The following is a 20,479-nucleotide window of genomic DNA, read 5'->3' on the forward strand; positions in this document are numbered from 1 at the left end:
AAGAGCATTCATGTACTCAATTCTGAGTGCTGTATTTCATTACTCTCTTGTTGTTCTTTTAAAGTTTGTAAAACAGTGTTGATTTGTCCTTTTTTCTGATCTGACATATTTTGGAGTTTGCAAAGATCCATCTGCTCTAACATTTTTCATCATGTAACATCCACCAGTCACACTGTAAAGCATCTTGCTTATATATAATCTGGCACCATTTTCTATAAAACCATAGAATGATCCACCACTTATTTTAAAATGAATATAATGAATCTGTGAGGCCAAGGCCAAATTGATGAAACCCGTCTGTTTTCTTGGAAATAACTGGGTCATATACAGTAGCTATAAATAGAAATCAAGGAAAATTCTTATGCAGCAGTGATGTTTTTAAAGCAGATTCTCAAATTTAAAAGAGTGGAACTAAAGCGATGATGCTAAAAATGATAAGACAACTTTTGACTGATTTTGATTTATTTTACTTTTTAATTTACCAAAACAGCATAATCCACATACTGGAGAACATAAAACGTAATTTGTTGAAAACAGGCGTAATTATTACAACAAAAGTATAATGGTTGGCACGTATGTGTTTAACCACCCCAAATAATTATTCCGATTTGCAAGAGGCATTTTGTCCAAGTCTCGATGTGGAAGCAACAAAAGGCAGCAATATTTATTATCATAGGGTTTATCTTCTAATTTAATTTGACTCCTTAGCCTGTCATCCTTACGAGATGACATACACTATACTTATTCGGCTACACTCTGAAATAAACACAGTGCATAATTAATGAGCATGACCACAACAGACAGCATAGAAAATTCTTGAGACCTCTATTTCGAGAAACCTCGACATTTTCTGCAAGCTGGAAATTGATTTAGTCAACAATTTTTATTGCATCCTACTGGACACATATGCTGGGGTTTTAATGCATCATTTTTAATTTTATTGCATCAGTGACGCACATTTTTGTGTTATCTGAAGCCCTGTGTATATACTTATATACAAATTGGATCCAACTACACAAATCTAGATCTTTGCAGTCTGTTATGAGTAATCAGTAGAACAAACAACATAGACCTTGATCTGCCAGTGCATTAAGAAACAGCAGATCAGGGTCTATGTTGCTTACACTTGGACCTGACTTGTTTCCATTTGTATACAGTATCAAAAGACAACTTGGTTCATAATTATGGAGTTTGTGTGTTCAGACTGTGGGATCAGGCTTGATCTCTACAATGCTGTGCTTTAGATGTCAGTTTTAAGTTTAATTGTACCCCAGTATCTGTTTCTGTGCTTGCAGAGGGCGTATTACCCGTGGAGTATTAAAAGACAGTTCCCCGTCTCCTTCTAAAAGCAGTCACTCAGAGGTCCCAAGTCCAGCACGCAAAACGGTCAAAAGGAAAGCAGCAACTCCCATGTTAAATAAACCTGTGGAAAAAGTCACATTGAAAATAACGAATGTGTATGTAGCAAGAGATTTTGTTTCTTTGAGCTTCTTTATATACTAATCAACTAGGTACCCATCCGTCCTAATAATTGGTTACCTGGTTACTCGATCAAAGGAAAATTATATTAGCTGTGAACCTGAATTGCTTTTTTGTAAGTTCGTTCACTCCTCGATAGATGTTAGCATTATTATTACTAATATGAGTGGCAAAAGAGTGCAATTTGAGCATAAAAAGAGTACACTATATATCAAATACCATAATGACAGAAAATTATGCGAAAAATGTACATTTAATTTTGCTACTTACCTGGATCTGCATTTAGTTACAATTCTTGTCACAAGTTGTCTTAATCATTGTGGATTAGTGTGAGAATACAGACTCGAAACAAAATGATAAATTGTTTGTACTCAACACTCACATTAATTAGCTGAAAGTTAAACATAAAGTTAAGTCCACAAATCCTTAATGCTGTCGAATTCCTCTTTCAAAATTTTTAAAGTGCTGTTGATTTATACCTTTTCTGATGCAACATGTTTTTCAGTTTAATAAAATCTCTCTCCTCTAACATTTTTTTAACCATATAACATCCACAAGTCACATTGGTTTCACTTAATATTTGGCACCATGGTTTTTTTATTTTTTGTTTCAATATAGACTGGTCTGCTGCTTAAGTGTGTTTCAGACTATAATAAATCTTTGGCACATGGTTTCAAATTCAAGAAACTCATCTGTTCTCTTGGAAATGTGTCATTAACAGTTACTATAAATGTGGGAACCAGGCATAATTTCAAAGCTGCTTCAATATGAACTGGATAATGGTTATGTCATTGGGCATTTTGATCAACTTCCATATATCTGTATCGTATTAGTCTGCTAGGCATTGCAGAAGGCAAATATTCTAGTAAGTAAAGACTTGTAATGGACCTATCTTCTGTTCACGACAACTTGTTACACTCTAGTCTTAATGCCCTGATACATTCTTTCAGTATAAAAAAAAATGGTATTGGATGTGTAAAACTGATATAAAAGATGCTTTTAAACTTGTGCCAATTTGGATTCAGTTTGGCCCTACAGTGGTGTGAAGCAGGACGATACAGATTATTTCTATAGACGATTGGTTTTTGGCAGTAGGTCAAGCCCACAAAGCTTTGATTCTTTCTCCAAGACAAATTGAAAGTTTGTTTAAACAATATAAAAAAAACCACCCGATTCAAATTCAGCACAAATCTATAAGAATAGTTTGAAGCTGAGACTCCAAATCCATTGTTTGCACCTTTGAAAAGCCAAAGAAGTGACTGATCATGTGTGTGATCATGCGATGTTACATACAGATTATCTACTTTGGTTGGCTCTTTTAATTCAACCATGTTTGATAATCTTGATAACTTCATAAATTTTGGAGTTAAATCTCTTTGAACAAATGTGTACAGAATTTCATCCTTTTTATTTGTTCGGTATGTTTTAGATATATTAAAACCAGACATTGCAAATATTGGATGAAGATCACACAGTTTTGACCGCAGTGGACTGCTTCCAGAAAAGGACACGGGGCTCATATCGCTTGCTTATAATTTACCTATCAGTCATACATGTACTATAAAAAAAAAAACTATAAGTGAAGACAAATTTAATATTCAATGTTGATATTTCAAACTACATTTCCTATAGTGTAATAAATTTGGTATCATTGTTTAGCTCAAGCATTAGACTTTATGTTCCTCTGAAAAGTCTGCTTTACCTTTAAGGAATGCCAGACCATTTCCCCATGCTACCACTAGGTATGGCCATGATTGCACCTGCTTTTTTTGCAAGTGCAACACACTGAATGGAATACTGTCCTCGCATTGGCCAACTGAAAATGATGTCATGCACCTAATTATTACTTATTTCCTTGATGTTTTTTGGGGGTTTTTTTGTTTTCAAAGTCATTGGGTGATACCATTCCAATCAGATAGGAAGGAAATACTGAAGGTTGTTTATTGTTGGCTAATACACATAGGTAAAACATGTAGTAGCCATGATATAGTTTGAGTTATTAGGTGTTTATGTACTGCCTGGTCTTACTCCCCTCTCCCACTCCCCCACAAACTTCAAACCCCCCCCCCTGCATGTACATACTAAATAAACAGCCCCTAAAGGCTGCAACTGAACACATATCAATTGTGTAGCAAGATCACAGGTAGTTCCAAAACTCACCCTCTGTTACTGAGCAAACATTAAACTTGTGTCTTAGTCAAAGGGTTGTCACATAGGAAATAAAGAGTGCTGCCTTTACAAGTTATGGGGTTAAGGTCAGATATGAATAGGAACTGTTAGAACTCTACTTGTCACTGAACAAGTACATAACATTAAATTCATGGCTCAATCAAAAGGATTGTCAACTTGAAAACAAAGTCTGTGCCGCCTTTAGAAGTCAAGGGTTTATTGGGACATGCGCACTGGCAGAAAACTTGGGTAATGTCAGTAGTGAATTAAGTCTAACTTATGGAAAAGGGAAATAAAAATGAAATCAAAACTTTTATTGTATCAAACAAAGTGTTTATACAGCAAAACACATATTAATACCAAACCAATACAGATTGTTAGGACTTGAATTAAAAATGGAAGGAATATACTTGCTGGTATATACCCATGGTAAACAACATTGGCAGACACTTCACTTTGTGGATAGTAGTATTTAATTTGTGTATAATATTTTCAAATTATTAAAATGCAAATAGCTTGATCAAAGTACTGTATAATGATTACTGTCATGAAATGGATCAACACAATGCATATCATGTATGCATTTCTGAATGGGAATAGTGGCATGAAAGTGTGAAAAATATTTGAATTGACAGTAAGTTTGTGTACTGCAAACATTATCCCTAGATTTTTTTGGGTATGTTGTACTTATAAGACAACCCCTACTCTGCATAAAAAAGACGTCAACTTACAAGCAAGTATATTTGGCAGTTGTTCTGTTGTCTGGTAAATTTGCATCAAATGGAACAGTAATTGATCCTATTGTAACTGATGTAACACTGAAAGGATTATTCATGCTTCTTATGCCCGCTGTGACTTTGGTAGGGGCATCTACCCACATCAATACATCCATGCACCTGTTCATCATACCTTGGTTACATTTTGCTTTTAGGACATTTCAGGCACATTGTTGGGACATCCATGTTCCATGATCACACTTTTAGATGTAAAAAGTTATAAAAAAAATAAGCTTTGTAAGCTTTTTCTTGTATGAACCTCATTTTCCATGTCAGTTGCTGAAACAAATGCCCAATTCATACACTAACTGAAGTAATTTTTAATGAGTTACTCACATTTAATTCAGGCGCAGAGCTCGATCAATGATTAATGGCACGTCAGATGGAGAGGACAGCATCGAGACGGAACCATCTAAATCTCCTAGTAAAGCTGCAGCCCTGGTAGAGGCAATACAAAAAGTTGGCCTTGAAAAGGAAGAAGTCAGGGTAAGTCATATGTTTGAATATGAGTAAATTGTTGATATTTGAATTACTGGTTTTAATTGGGGTTTTCATGTCCTCACTATAACCAGGTGACAAGAGGTGGACATACTGTATTAACGATGGTCTGTCTGTCCATGTTTTAGATTACAGATTTGGTTTATTTATTTTCTAAGATTTAGATGTGAATACGTTTTTCTTTTTCTCCATCTGTTAACTTATTCGTTAAAGGCATAGTTACCTACCACTAGAAATAACAGTAGTTGTCCTTAATGCAACCTTTCAAATAAATTTGCATGTGACTTTTAACACTTCCTCTGATTGCATCCCTTATATACAGAGTTATTGGCCTTATGAAGCCTGGTTTAGCCTTGCCTGCAAAAGCAAGCAAGACACGAGGATTACATCAATAATAAGTTTTACACCAGGGTAAGTTTTAGGTCCACTTTAAGGACATAGAATTGTCTTGTCTGCTGGAGCAAATGCCTAGGTATCATTCTTGTCAGCATTAAGATTCTCTGTTTAATGTTATTGCAAGTCAGATACAGTGATGATACATCACAAAATGGGTCACATCTGAAATTACCGCATTCAACAGAACCCTTGTTTCTTGTCCTGCCTATGGTTATTCATATGTAGACAAGATGCTGTTTATTTAGTTAAATTTGCATATATACAGGTATATTGATATGTTTATTGTCCACATGGCAACCAGGTACAAAGGTGGTATAATATTTGGCTGATTCCCTTGAGGTCCCTGGAAGGTGGTTAAGATTATACTTACATAAATTTCAATTACAGAAGTTTTTTTTAAATTAAACAAAAATGATTACATGGACCCCTGAATCATTTTCTATGGTGATCGGGGTGTATGGGTGGGTTTATGGGGGCATTAAATGTTTTAATGTGATACTATGTAAATTAGCTTGGGCATTTGTTAAGGCAGGTCATATAAGTAATTGAGTTTTTTTTCTTCTGCTTTTACACATTCATGATGATAACTTATTCAGTTTTTATTTTTATTTTTTAACAGGGCAAGAGGAATACAAAGGCAAAGAAGAAGTGATTTCAAAGCTTGTGTTATTTTTTATAACATAACTTAGTTTAAAATAATAGTTGTACTTCTTTATCTGGTTCATATCATTGCATTTATAGAATTTGTCATGCTCACATGTCATTGTTAGTCACCATATATTTTTGTGATTTATTTTCCTGACCTAAAAATTAAGTAAAAAACTGCAGGGCCATATTGAAAATATGACAGTAATACCTCTCCCTGTGACCGCATCCAAAATTTCACCACTCCAGAAGAAACTATATTGATCATTCATTGACATTGTAATAGAGCAGAGTTATCCTCAGAAATGAGACCACTCACCTTTTTAGACCATCTTTTCCCAATGCATATTGTGGTCTTAATTTTGAGGATAATTTTTTTTAATGAACACTTTAAGAAAAGATACACATGCAGGGCATTTAAGCTGAAATGTTTACCTCATTGCTTGTATTCTTGCCCAGATATGCAGAGAATGTAAAATTGACATTTTCCTTTCATTAATTCTACCCCTTTTTGACCTGTTTTGAATTCTTTCTTATTCTGAATTAAAATAATATATAAATATAAAAAGAGCAATATAAACACCTGGCAAATAAAATTTGTAGATTTTTCAAGGTTGTTTTATTATTTGTATTATATCTTTATGATGTGATTATACTGTTCATACTCTTCATGCAAACATAATGAAATTATGGGTCTTTTTAATTTGTTTGGGGTGGGGGTGTTTAATAGATAACTTGGACAACATGCATATTGGATTCCAGGGGATGTCCTGTTTTAGGTGGAGTGGGAGATTTCTCATACTGATGGCATTCAGGTGTAATGCAAACACATTGTATAGTTCATTTTTTATAATGATTGTAAGGCCAACTACAAAAGAATAATCGTTAGTTTATCTCCTTTGGTTTTACTCACTTTATCAGAATTCATTGTTTGAATGTAGTATGAATGGGTTGATTGTAGCCATACGTGCATTGTGGGTTATGGACAATAGAACTGAATAATTTTATGTTGTCTCCTTCACAGACTAGAGATAGTAGTCATTGTGGAGCATCCATGTTGTTGTTTGTAGCAGATGGATCAAATTGTATTGCCCCAGTTAGAAGGTCATAGCAATATAAGTCTGTACTTGTGGACATTTGCTACATCACATGGAACTTAGCCTATGGTTACTCAGCTACTGTACTTGGAGCTGAATGCTCTTTTTAGGTTATACACAGTACTGTTTTCAAAGACTTTCTCACAAAAACACTTTCACATGTATTGCAAGAGATGGAAGATGCTGAACAAAGAATCCCAAGGCTATTTAGGTGCTTTACAAAATATAAAAAGTTGAATGATAGTGATTTTAATGAGATATTCCACTTTAAAGCAAACAAAAGGAGAAAAAGAAATCACAAGTAAGTATTTGCACATTTTATTCCATTATTGAAATAAAATAATGTGTGAACTGTTGGGGTTTATTTTTTAATTTCCATCATCACTTTTAAATTATTTGTTTCACATGTTTCCACACAATGAAATATATCCCAAGGCCTTCTATTAGATTTAAAGTTGGAGGACGAGTTGCCAAAGTTAGCAGGTGTAAAGTCAAAGTGTGAAATCATCCAGCTCTTGGCTGTGATAAGGAAAATTACTAGTGAAATGGGTATCTATAATTGTATTTTCTGTATAGTAAATAGCTTCCAGTTTTGTTTCTCAGTTTGGTTTTAGCTTTACATAACTTGATTTTCTTCTCATTCACCCCCACCCCCATTTAATTTGTACTGCATTGTACATATGCTGAATACATATTCATCAATAATACCATCAATGTCACCTGAAATTGCTAAGCCATGTGTTTGCTATAAAATTTATTTCTAATTGCATTTTTGCTACTTCTATGTGGCTTCACATTTTAAATGCTTAAAACATGTATCCCTGAAAGAACTTCTTGATCTTCTCCAAACTGGAGGTGGAAGAGTTTCTGACTTCTAAGGTTGTCGCAAATATTGTGACTGTTCAGTTTGATTATTTTAGTAATCATGGCTCATTCCATTTTCCAGCTTTTAAATTTCTGAAAGTTAAAGTTGGTATATGTTAATTATGACCTTAGCTAATAAAGAAAATAAGAAAAGCACACAAATAGCTGGTTAATAGCATCGTTGGTTATATAACTTCTTTTTAAATATAAAATGAATTGCCTAGCAGCTATTTACTTATTCTGATTAAAGAGTCATATAAAAATTTAATTAAAAAATTTAGAAGATAATTGCAGCACATTTGAAAATTGCTTACTCTCAACTGGTCAGTGCCTGTTCCAGAGTTAATAAGCTACAGGTAATTTCGATCAGAAGTTAATATAAATAATTAATCTCTCTCTCTCTCTCTCTCTCTCTCTCTCTCTCTCTCTCTCATTTTTGCTTATAATGCCTTTTATTACAAATTACTAGATTAGAGTGTTTCGTATATTTTTTCATTTTATTCTTTAGTTTTGGGGAAATTATAATAGATACATGAGTCAGTAGATAAACACAAATGTTTGTATGTATTAAAAAAGTTGTGAATTAGATAATTACAATAGTTAAACAATCAATAAATATAATTCTGTCAGAATTTTTTTTAATTACCTGAAAACTTAAGATAACTAAAAGTGTTAGTTCGTTCAGTGTTTTTCCAGATATTGCAAGAATAATTTTACTGCACAAGAGATAAGTAATAACTCCCACTTTCGTCAAGACTGAATTTTAGTATGTTTCAATCTGAACGCCATTTTCGACATAATAATTTGTTATATTACAACAAATAAAATGTTGAAAAAGAGCACAACAGATGATGTAATACTTGTGAAACAATGATGTTTATGATTCTTTCATTATGTATCAATTTCTTGTATTGAGTTACATTTTTAGTTCTACTGATCCTAAATGTAATGGTACAGTTCAGACATCCAATATGTTCACCACAGTGGCCTACTTAAAAATCTCCCAAATCGACAGTCATATGAAGTTAAGGTTTTCACTAAAAGTCTTGTCATGTCTTGTTGGTTCACATTGAAAATGGTAATCATCTGATGTTCAATATAGCTACAACTTGAGCTGTTTTGAATGTCTAGTTATTGCTACTCCTGACGTAAGGTTTTCACCAGAGGACTTGTAATGATGTCTGGTTGGCCAAATCAAAATGATGCCAATGTGGCCATTTGGAAAATCTTGTTGTAAAAACTACTTCTTAATGGATAGTCACATCAGCTAGGGAGTTTCACTGAAAGACTTGTGTTTATTTTTTCCTAAATGTAAATGGTGCCAGCATGATGTCCAGTATTGCCTGCATGATGGTTATCTGAAACCAGAAATCTTGTTGCAACAGCTCCTGAAAGAAAAGTAATATTGCCATGGTGTTTTCCCCATTTTGTTTTATTTTTTTAAATTCTAATTAAAATGATGCCAATTTCACATCCAGTATGTCCACCACAGCAGCTAATTTTGAAAATATTGTTATTACTGAAGAATATCAGAAATGGTTTCAACACTCGGCAGTTAAAAGGAAGATATGATATTATCTTGAATTCCTGCAAATTCTTTTCAACCATTAAAGCAGCCATCCCTTTGATGAACTTAGTTTTGTTGGTTTTAATGGCACTTTTGACATGTTATTGGCTGTAACAAGTTGAGGAAATGGGAGCCAAGTGCCTTTCGCAAGGGCAAAAATGAACAGCAAACCACAGACACGTATCAACCCCATGATCCCCTATGATATATGGATTACAAGTCTGATGCCATGGTTCCCTTATATTAAATTGATACATGTAATTGTGAGGATCATGATTTACTTCTAATAAACAGAATAAAAGGAGAATGCTATTTCTTCTCGAAAATTACATGTTGGATAAAATGGCAAAAACAAGCAGATATTTCAAGAATATTTGGTAAATATGGTGTTTAATTGCATTATTTCATATACAAAGAAGGAGGTAATCCAAATGAACATAAGCATATTTTTGACTTTTTAGCTATACCATATCAGGGTAAAAAAATTAAACTAGAATTTCAAATTGGCAATTTTCTAAATATTTGGACACTTTGTTCTTGGACAGGTAATAATTGGTTGAATTTCAAACTTCCTCTCTAACTTAAAATCTTAAAGCTTCTTTTAAGTACATAATTGTTTCAGTTAAGTTAACTCTGCATTTGGTTTATTGCTCAATGACTTTTCAGAATACAGACAATGAAAGTTAGTAAACATAAATGTCTTGATTAAAATGACAGTTTTTGTGTACTTTTCTGATATAAATAGTTTCTCTTGAGTTTATGGCTAAATATTTGAAGCTTTCAACAGAAATAAAGATTATTTGTAGTAATAAAAAATGTACTGAAGTGTTTGCCTTCTTGATTTGTTCAGTCTTTCTATTGTCAAGTGCATATGTAATTAGTACCTTAATGGCGTGTGTGTGTGTGTGTGTGTAGTGATACATGGTCAACAGGGGGAGGTAACTGGAAAGGTCTGTTGGAGTTCTTACCTGCAAAGAGAACTATTCACATTCTCAGTTTTCATCTAGAAAGATTTTTCTTTTAGACTTTATTTAGTTTTCTGCTAGTATTTATTTCTTTACAGCTTTTTTTAAAAGAAATTTTGGAAAGAGTTCGTATATGTATAATGCAATTCTTTTTACTTAAGACTTTGTACTTAGTTTCTTCAGAGATTGTTAATTGATGTATAAATAATTTATACAGAAGAATGAATGGAAACTGAGGAATTTTTTATAAATATCCACAGTGCTCTAATTTTTGTTCTGACTTGATAGTGTAAAAAGGAATTTATTTTTTGTATGGTGAACTTTGTAAAGATTGCATTAAGTTTTATGTGTTGTCTTTTCATCACCGCTGTATTTAATACAGATGAGAGTCCATCTGTCTGTTGGTCAACATTTTTGTTTCTGATTTATAATTCTCAAACCATTCCAGGTATTTCAACCAGACTTGGCACACATACTACACCTATTAAACAAGATGTTTAGAGCTGTTTTGATACTTTGAATTCTCCACATTCACTAATTTATGTATTATCATGGAAATGAAATTTAGGATATAAAGTGAGAGTACTTAATTATAGGATACTGTCCATCAGAGTGCATAAAGGAATATGGCCTCACTAGATAGTTCTTGTATATTAGAATAATAACCTTAATTGCTGTATACATGAATGACAACACATCATGTAGGTGCCAGTGGACATAACAGTTTTTTCTTTTTAATCCAAAATATAAATTGTAAAACAAATTTGATCAGCTAAACTGACATGAATAATTCTGATTTCAAATTCACTCTCTCTGATAGCTATTTACACAATTTGATTATAAAGAAATGCAATTTTACAAGTTAAATGAGACCAGACTGCTAATGGTTCATTCACAATTAAAGAATTTAATTAAAAGTAATCTTTGGTTTCCATGAACTATTTTATTCATATACGAATGGTCGGTTGTGTAGCTTTAATGATATACATCTTATAGGAATGTAACCAATGTAAATACCTGTTAAATTTTGTACTTCTTAGTAAATCAATCCCTTGCTGCAAAGGGATTTTTTTCTCACCCGCAAAGCATAGGCAAACAATAGGTAAGACTTTCCTGGCAGCATTCTTGCTGTTATTATTGGTCTTGAATCTTAATGAATTTGTTTGTTTAGGATGGCACTGCTCATTACAGATGAGGTCATAGTAACCTACTTTTCTTGCTCCATTAACTTTGTATTTGGAATATGCCTCAAGGAAAGCAGACAAAAAATGGCATTCAGCAGAATTCTTATTTATATGAAGGGAATATTGTAGTTATGTACCAAGAATTTTCTACAAAATTCAGGTTATCATGACTGACCTGACTTGAATTATCGTGACAGTTTCAGATAAGAGAATCAATACTTTGTTGTAACAAATCAAATCATGTTGCATCTTGTTATTGAGCCCATATAGTATGAGAAAGGTACATTACGTAGGAGTCACTTTTCAGCATCATCAATAGTGGGGCTTTTTAAGGTCTTGGTTAAAGATTTTCATTCGCATCAAGGTTTTGGTTTTATAAGTTTTTGAATTTGCTTATATTTCTTTAACCCTTTGATGGATTTGTTTCATACTTGGGATGAATCATTACAAGACTAAGACAATTCATTCTGCAGCATGTTCGTTTCCGCTTTTGACTTAGTGTCAAGTTCACTCAATGAAAATTTGTGTTCAGGTTTATTTGTTGTTTATTTGCTAGTATTTTGCAAACTCATTCATGGATTTTGTTTATAATTGGGATGAACCATTATGAAGCAGTGTTCATTCTCTGACATGCTCCTTCAACCTTGGGATCAGGGTCACATGTTTTACAGCAATGCCTTGATTGTTAGCTTGACATGCAGGCTCTGGGTTTGGATTATTTTTGTATTAACATACATTTACTTCCTTAATTGAAGTTGTTACCGATATTTTACTTATGAATGCCATGTAACATCAGCCTAGATGGCATGAAAGTGTGTACAGTACACTACTAGCCAAGTTATCTTTTCCTGAAATTTTGTGTTTGAAATGAATTTTTTAAGCTTAATCATTTTCACCACAAATCATAATATTTTTTTCTTCATATGATGAAATGTGACCATAATATTTAGACAGTATATTGCATATTGCAGCCCATAATATGTCTACTTTTATAGTTATTGTTCATCTGTCCACATTTTCTTCTTCTTTTTTTCACTTCTTATAAAATTTCTTCATGTTCACCATGTGCTCTGTTATAAATAACTTGTTTTACTGATTTTAATTCCTGTAAAGTTTTTTGTTTTCTGTATATAGGATATCCCACAGTTACATGTAAGTTGTCAGACCCAAAGAGCAAAGCATATTGAATACAACATACTAGGTCACATATGATAGCAATCTAAATGTGTAATTACTATACTGGTATATATATGATAATTATTCAGATGATTTGTGTAATTATTTAAGCCTGAAATGACCAATGGGTCCATTTAAATAAGGAAATTCACCCTTGTGCATGAGATCAAGTGATATATATATAGGGATGGTTGTGGACTGCCATCCTCACTCTTCCTCCTCCCCTAAGAACATCAGTCCTCAGAACAGCAGACTTTAATTATGTTCCTTTGAACACTGTTAATAAGTGATGTTCACTTCTGCCCTTCAAATATTAAACTGAGTCTATACAAGTCTGCACATGGAATGCCAAACTTGAGCACTATTCATTTCTGATCTTTGAGCAAGAGGCAAAAACAATATGGAGCTGAGTGAAGATCCCACAGCCCATTAGAGCTTTATTACCAGTTCTAATTAGGAATTTAGCCGACAACCATTTTTAAGACAGCTGATATTTTCTTCAGAGCTTTCTCATCTTCTTGTTTTGAAGATATAGGTTGCAGTGGTTGATTCTTTTGGAGCATGTTTTAGAATACATAATGTACATAAGAATGCAGTAACATATTCACTTCAGATACCATTATACACTGTATTTAGTATTGATTTGGAAGTATGATTAATTACTGATGCTAAGAAGGGCCAGTAAAATTTCCATTCCTCAGCTCCCCACATTACGAGGGTATGAGAGTGACTTTATATCACTTCATAATGTCCGAGAGCCCATTATTGTTATGTTGTATACATTTTTTACCCCATGATTGATTTATGAATAAAGGTATTTTTGCTGATATTGGACTACAAGGAGATTAATAAGTTCTTTAAACAAAATAAAATGGGGTAAATATAATAGTTTCTGTATTATATAATGACATCCCTTGTGCATCATTTTGTAGTGGTGTATTGCCATTCAGCTTAAATGACATATAAGTTTACATGAAAGGAAGTATATTTTATGGGTGCAGGGGGTGTTTTGTATTTGACAACAGCTGTTGGGATAGAATTTCAATAAAATGATGACACTGTTTAGCATCATCAGTTTAACCGTAATTTATAAAGTACAAATATTTACATGTGAGGTAGTAACATTCCATATATTGACAAAGGGTTAAGGTGTTAACATCTGCATCTGTAAGATACTATGTAAAAGTTTCTGAAAATGATCTCCAAGATTTATTTATATTCAGCCCTATTACAGACATCAGTTGCTGTATCCAACTATATTTTAATATAATATTACTAAGCTTGTAAAGTGATATGCTTTCTTTTTTAGTAACCTTTCAGTGCAAGCCCAAATTATCGTAACCCTGTTCACTGGTAAGACTCTGTATTCTCTGGAACACAGTGATCACTGATTTGTCTACTCGTTTTGAAATCAAATTACAGTAGTTGTTTCCCTTTACCATTCTTTTGTATTGTACAAGGTTCAAGTACATCATGAGTAAATATATTCTCGAAAAACATGTCTGAAATTTCGTGCTAAATGTTGATAAAGGTAGCCATAAATGTCTGTGTCAAGTCATTTAGATGGAAATTTCTGACTTGCTTTTGGATTTACTTGTAGAACACTCCAATATTTTTTGTTGTCAAATACAATTACAACCCATTTATAGCAACCATTTATAAGCATTTCATTGTTGGATGGTCTAAATGTATGCATCACTAATTCAAATTTAAGTTCACCATCCACTGGTCTGATTAGTTCAGGATTCTGAGAGGGATTGCTGTTTAAAAAGTTTTTCAGATTCATTACAGGAAAATCAGACTTGCCATCTGAGCACAAAGTTAAAAAAGAAAGTCAAATTTATTTTACTAGAACTTCCTGAAGTCCATTTAAAAATAAAATGAAGAGCTCTACAGTTCTTCAGCGACAGGAAGTTGTACGGTTTTTCTGTACTATGTTAACTTAAATCAGCAGTAATAAAAGTATGGGATAACTACTTGTTGGTCAGCCACGCTTCCATGCTATTTTACACAGACTGTATAAATGTATTTGGTTTTAACTTAGCAGGTTTAGCATCGGTCAGATGAGGTAACTAAAATTTATTTTTCCATGGAAATCATGTGTGGTCCAAACATTCAGATTTAATCATTGTTTTTGTCTTGCATGATTGAACAAAATGAATAACTTCTTTCATTCATGTTTCTGAGTTAACCATAAACTGATCATTCAATAAAATGTTTGTTATGATTTATCTGTGTGCACTTGTGACTTGCATCACTTTTAGCCTTTGCAGGAGATGTTGAAATAAAGAAATATAATGAATTTTTTGTTGCCATTTAATAATAGATGCAATGCTTAATTATCATTGCAGAGTAGAAAAAGAATGACTGAATAAATTCTGTTTAGTATAGGTTGGATCCAGTACAGGAATTATAAGCAGAAAATTATTGAGTGCACTTCGATGTCAGTCTGTCCATCTGCTTGAATATTGCCTTCACTGTTGATACAGCTGGAATAACTTGGCTAGTGTCGACAACTTCTTCGTAGTTAGCTCAATAGCACCAGCATGGTTATTCAAGAAAAAAATGACATTGTGAATCTTATGTATTTGTTAAGATGTATTTGTAGGTAATTGAGTTCGTTTTTCACATTCCTGAAACAAATTTGGATGGAGTTCTACCCTTGTTTGCCTCCCAACTTTTCACAACAAATAGAAATATGCAGATTTTTGGTCCATCAATCTATTCATTCATCTATGCACTATAGTCTCGTCTTTCTATGATTCCTCAGATATTGCACAACAGCATATATGAATTAGGGTATGCTAGAATTTGATTTAATACTGGCTTTATTCGATTTTATTGATGCTGTTGCTAAAAGCAGAAGTTTCCATTGTTTCGTTTAAGAACACCAATTTTTGCATTCAGGCTATATGTTGTATACAGCCTTGTATATGAATCATTTGTGAGACAACTCGATCACATACCTTGTTTGAAATTGAATGATGGAATTAAGAGTCTTGGTGCCTGGTTCATTACTAGTTGTAAACTATTTCATATTTTGTTTCTGCACATTAACTTGGTGTTATACTACTGAATTTCAATAAATTGTTATATTCAGCTTTAAATTATGGTACGTTGAATTGTGTACATTATTTTGGTTTCTAATAAAATCCTCCGTTTCTAATGGATTCAGAAGCAGCAGTTAGCATATTAGGTGACAAGAATGGTGCGGGTTCAAATCCTGCCCTAACAAGACAGTTTTGGCCCTAGTGGTATGTCTCTGGATAAGGCGCTATTGCTTGGACACCATATGACATTTCATGTGTTGATTTGCCATCAATCAGTAAGTCAGTCGTCTGATTCATTCAGACGGAATTTTGCAGACAGCTTATTTGTACATGGTCTGAATCAGTTCACCTATGAACATTCTTGCTTATCATTTAATATAATTATGGACTTCTTCATTAGTTGAATGAGTGTTGTTTCATACAAAATTTTGGTTCACGTGGGTCGGTGGTTCTTTCAGGGGTTTTCCCGGGTTCTTCCTCCACCATTAATACTGGCCGCCATGTATAGCCTATCGTGTGCTGCAAAATGGCGTTAAACCCAACAACAACAACAACAAAATTTTGGTCCTTTTTTGCGTTCTTTTGGTCTTCTACATCTGTTTCCTCACAATGCTTAGCTTTGGATTTAAACCAGAGGTCAGAGATACTGAACTGACAACTAAAACATCTAAGCAGTCATAAAGCCATTGTTTAGTCTGCCAAGGACCCGTCCCACGATCACACAAATTGAAGTTTTGTATTTTAAAAAATTGGATAGTCAAAGTTTGATTAGTTCAGAAAGAGATGACGTGCTGAATGCGGATCATACCTTGCGCTTTTGGCGTAATCATTATGCTATTTTTCACCGAATTGCCTCTTGTTCCCCTCAGTGTATGGATTATACTTATTTAGAATATCCCCTGCCCCGCCTCCAATAAATAAAAATACCAAAACAATAAAAAGTAGTCTTCTCGTTTATATTGATATCTTTGTTAATGTGTTTGCTAGGAACAGTGGTTTTATATTGATATTTTTGTTAATGTGTTTGCTAGAAACAATGATTTTTATACAAAAGAACTATCCCACACGTATATCAGGGAATTCATGTTGAATGTTAGTAGCTTCTCGTGGGTCGGTGGTTCTTTCCGGGGTTTTCCGGGTTCTTCCTCCACCATTAATACTGGCCGCCATGTATAGCCTATCGTGCTGAAAAATGGCGTTAAACCCCACTACAACAACAACAACAACATCATGTTGAATGTTCTTGTTGAATGGTTCAGAGGCGCGGTATCGTTTGGATAAACAAACATTTCACTACTGTTTTACCGGAACAGCAAGCATAAAGGAAATTTGTTTCAGTGTCGACGTTGCTTGCGTTTATTTACAATCAGACAGTTTGACAACCATGACTTTTACTGCGATATTATCAGTGAAAAACCGCAGCGTGCAATCATGCTAGAATCTGGCAAGAACATTTTGAAATTTACCTAGGTGCGACGAAAATTGAAAGTCCCGTTTGTTATTTCCATGGACTCTGAATGCCTGATCGTTCCCATGGACTACCAGAGTCACCAACGGTTCATTCAAATATGACGCAAGTTGCTTAGCAAGTAGTTTTATTATGTTGTTAGATGCGACAGAGCGACTGAGCCACCAATGTCAGATAGCGGCCGCGATTCAGTTGAGCCTGAGGTGTTTCAGAAATCACTCGAGGTTACCACGAAATCGATCTGGCATATGCTTGCCTCACCCGCGAACATAATTATATAACCTGTGATGACATGCACGATCTTTCCGTGTCCACACATTGCCGAATATGTGATGGTGATGTGGGTTACACCAACGAAAAAGTACGCGACTATTGTTACATCCCTGGTGCATACAGAGGAGCTGCACACAGCGCATGCAACATACATTTACAAATTTACCCCGGCAAAACAAAAATTTTGTTTCACAATTATTTGGTAGGGTAGCGCTTACGATGAAACGTTCAAATTGCTCACTCTTAAATGAATCTATATGTACGAGTACATGAGCAACTTTCACAAGTGAAGTGAAATTCTGATGCCACCCATCGAAGCCTTCCATTCATGGCAGTCTGACGAAGATATTTTCGCCCACGACTACGCCCAAGCATTTGGCCTACATTTGGTTGTCAAAAACTCTGTGATTATCATGATCTGTCTTTACGCACCGACGTGTTAATGCTCGAGGATGCCTGTCTTTGAGGCTTTCTGTGATACAGCCAAGTGGGTTTATAAACCAGATTAATTGTTCTTCGTCCTAGGTATGCTTTTTTATTTAAAAAAAATTAAAGAGTTACTACGCTTACTGGCATTGACTAACGCTTGTTTATATAGTAAAGGTATGCGTGGAGGGATTTCCATGGTGAGTCATCACTATGCTCACCCGAATAATCCTCCCATTGTCGGATATGACCATGCTGTCCAGAACAGTTAAAGCCTGCATCTTTTCGCCAACAACTTGTTTGGCTTAGCGATAATGCAGTCAATGTCTGTCGACGAGTTTAAGTGGATCGCTCGCAGTAGTTTGTATCCAGGGATATGCTTTTTGCCAGGATATTTACTCCACGGAGGACCGCTCAGGTGACCTAGTGGTTAGAGCATGGTTAAAGGAGACACACCTTAAACACATAACTGATGAATGACCCAAATTGTTATTTAGGGAATTTTAGGGAAAATCACAATCCCGGGTTGATGCATGGAATCTCTTGAACGAGTCACGTAAGGATTACATTTGGGGACCATGAATCAGCTGATGAATTATGGAAAAATATAAACAAGAAAGCAATCCGTCTCGTCCACATATGCAGCTCAGTAGTTAGACTATTTCCCCAAAATTTCGATACGATTTATTCTGTGAACATTTACATGAAACCGAACCTGATCACTGACCATCACAAGAACTTTAACCTGTACCATCCTACAAAGCTTCACGGACACAATTTTCCTCATTTCAAAGAACTGATTTTGAGAAAGAGGTAGATATTTCCCAAGCCCAACATGATGTTATGGAGCAAGGAATAAACGAGGCAGGAGCGGACAAAAAGCTGCAACAAATAAGTACATTTTAACCCTGGCCTACATGCGAACCCACACAGGAATAATAATTAAGTGTTTCGAGAAGCAGCTGATTAAATTAGCAGGCAGGAAGTAAAACAACAAGGAAAGAACAAGGTTCTGATGCACTGATGCACTGTGTGACCCGCATGACCTTGTATATCGGTTGGAAACACTTGTTGTGTCGGTTCGCGTAGGCGACAACGTACCAGCAGTAGTTAAGGGGGCACATCTATTTTGCAGCGATTGCTTGCCAACAACGTCACAGACCCGGCGAAGTTTCGTGCGTTGATGCTTGAATTTGTTGAAGACATCTATGATGTATATAACGAACTTGGGTTCGACACCGATGATGAGATCTGAGGAAACGAAATCAATGCTGCGTTGCAGCGTGTAGTTGCTAATACCACCCAGAACGTTATCTCGATGATTACGATCTTGTCAGCAAGACCATAACTTAACTTTTTTCCGACACTAATCACCGCGTGATAATCCCACACACTCGACATCGTGCTAGCATCCGATCGCAACCATTCTGTTGTCTTGCCGCAAAAATCTCGTTCGTGTTCTGTGCGGATGATAGTGCAACTTAAAACGTTGAACGTTTTACAAGCGCTTAAGCCATTTGTGCAATCAATGAAGCGATTCGGAGGAGGATTTTGCTGAAGACTGGCAAGTTTCCGTGGTTTTCCCACACGAAAACTACTCTTTCATCTTAACTTAATTTGTACTGTGCACGGTTGAGACACACTGTCATCGCTGAGAACAATTATATGTTGATCTGAATATATTAATGATATTCCTGTGAACAAATAAATCGTAAACGCAGGACGTAGATGGTCTGCTTACCATATCGGAGCCAGACATTGTTAGGAATACCGCAACGATTCAAATTAATTTGACTGGTGACGTCATCAAAGGTAGTTATGAAAGCGAGTCTTCGACAAGAGTAGCCTCTCGGGGTTTCCTATTGTTTGTGTTCTCCCCAATTATGCTACCGGGTGATTCGCTCTTGGCTAATCTGACAACGCTCATGTATCTTCAATGTCACAATGGCCGGTTTACGCATCTTCGTTTTTCTGTTGAGGACCAGTACATGCACGTGTTGGATCTCATAGTGTACTGAGGCGCATTATGAGAACTTCACTTATGGGGCAAACGCGAGTTACACTCGTGAAGATTCCTCAGTAAAAAAAATCACATTACACATAGACGAATTTAGAGATCGGGAACCGTAAGCACTGACTCAGTCCAAAAGCCCTATTAGCACACTACTACAAACTATGTCAGAAACATTTTATAACTTCATCAGTTCAAAATGAAAGAACGTTATGTACGTACATACGTACGTATGATACATAGATAGATAGATAGGTATATATATATATATATATATATATATATATATATATATATATATAAAGATAGATAAGTAGGTAGGGAGGGAGGGAGATACTTAAATAGATACATACATAGATATAATCTAATCGTACGATACACTAACCAATATGTGCATGACAACAAGTTATTCAGCAAAAGTGAATAGTTGCTCTC

At 34.7% G+C, this 20,479-nt stretch overlaps 1 protein-coding gene across 3 annotated transcripts in view; it reads left to right on the forward strand.

Annotated features, from left to right (window-relative positions):
• The window catches only part of LOC149797423 (sister chromatid cohesion protein PDS5 homolog A-like), a 134,609-nt gene extending 119,491 nt beyond the window's left edge, over positions 1-15,118 (forward strand). For 2 of the 3 annotated variants that reach the window (XM_089962212.1, XM_089962211.1), the window contains exons 33-35: positions 1,296-1,457; positions 4,772-4,910; positions 5,938-15,118. In XM_089962212.1, the coding sequence (XP_089818338.1) occupies positions 1,296-1,457; positions 4,772-4,910; positions 5,938-5,970 (334 nt within the window). In that variant the 3' untranslated portion in view covers positions 5,971-15,118. The remainder of the gene's footprint in view (positions 1-1,295; positions 1,458-4,771; positions 4,911-5,937) is intronic. The other variant, XM_089962213.1, reaches the window with a different exon arrangement.
• Positions 15,119-20,479: the final 5,361 nt, after the last annotated feature.

The sequence above is a fragment of the Sinohyriopsis cumingii genome, chromosome 6, assembly GCF_028554795.1.
Source record: "Sinohyriopsis cumingii isolate HCF-2022 chromosome 6, ASM2855479v2, whole genome shotgun sequence".
Classification (NCBI taxonomy): Eukaryota; Metazoa; Mollusca; class Bivalvia; order Unionida; family Unionidae; genus Sinohyriopsis; species Sinohyriopsis cumingii.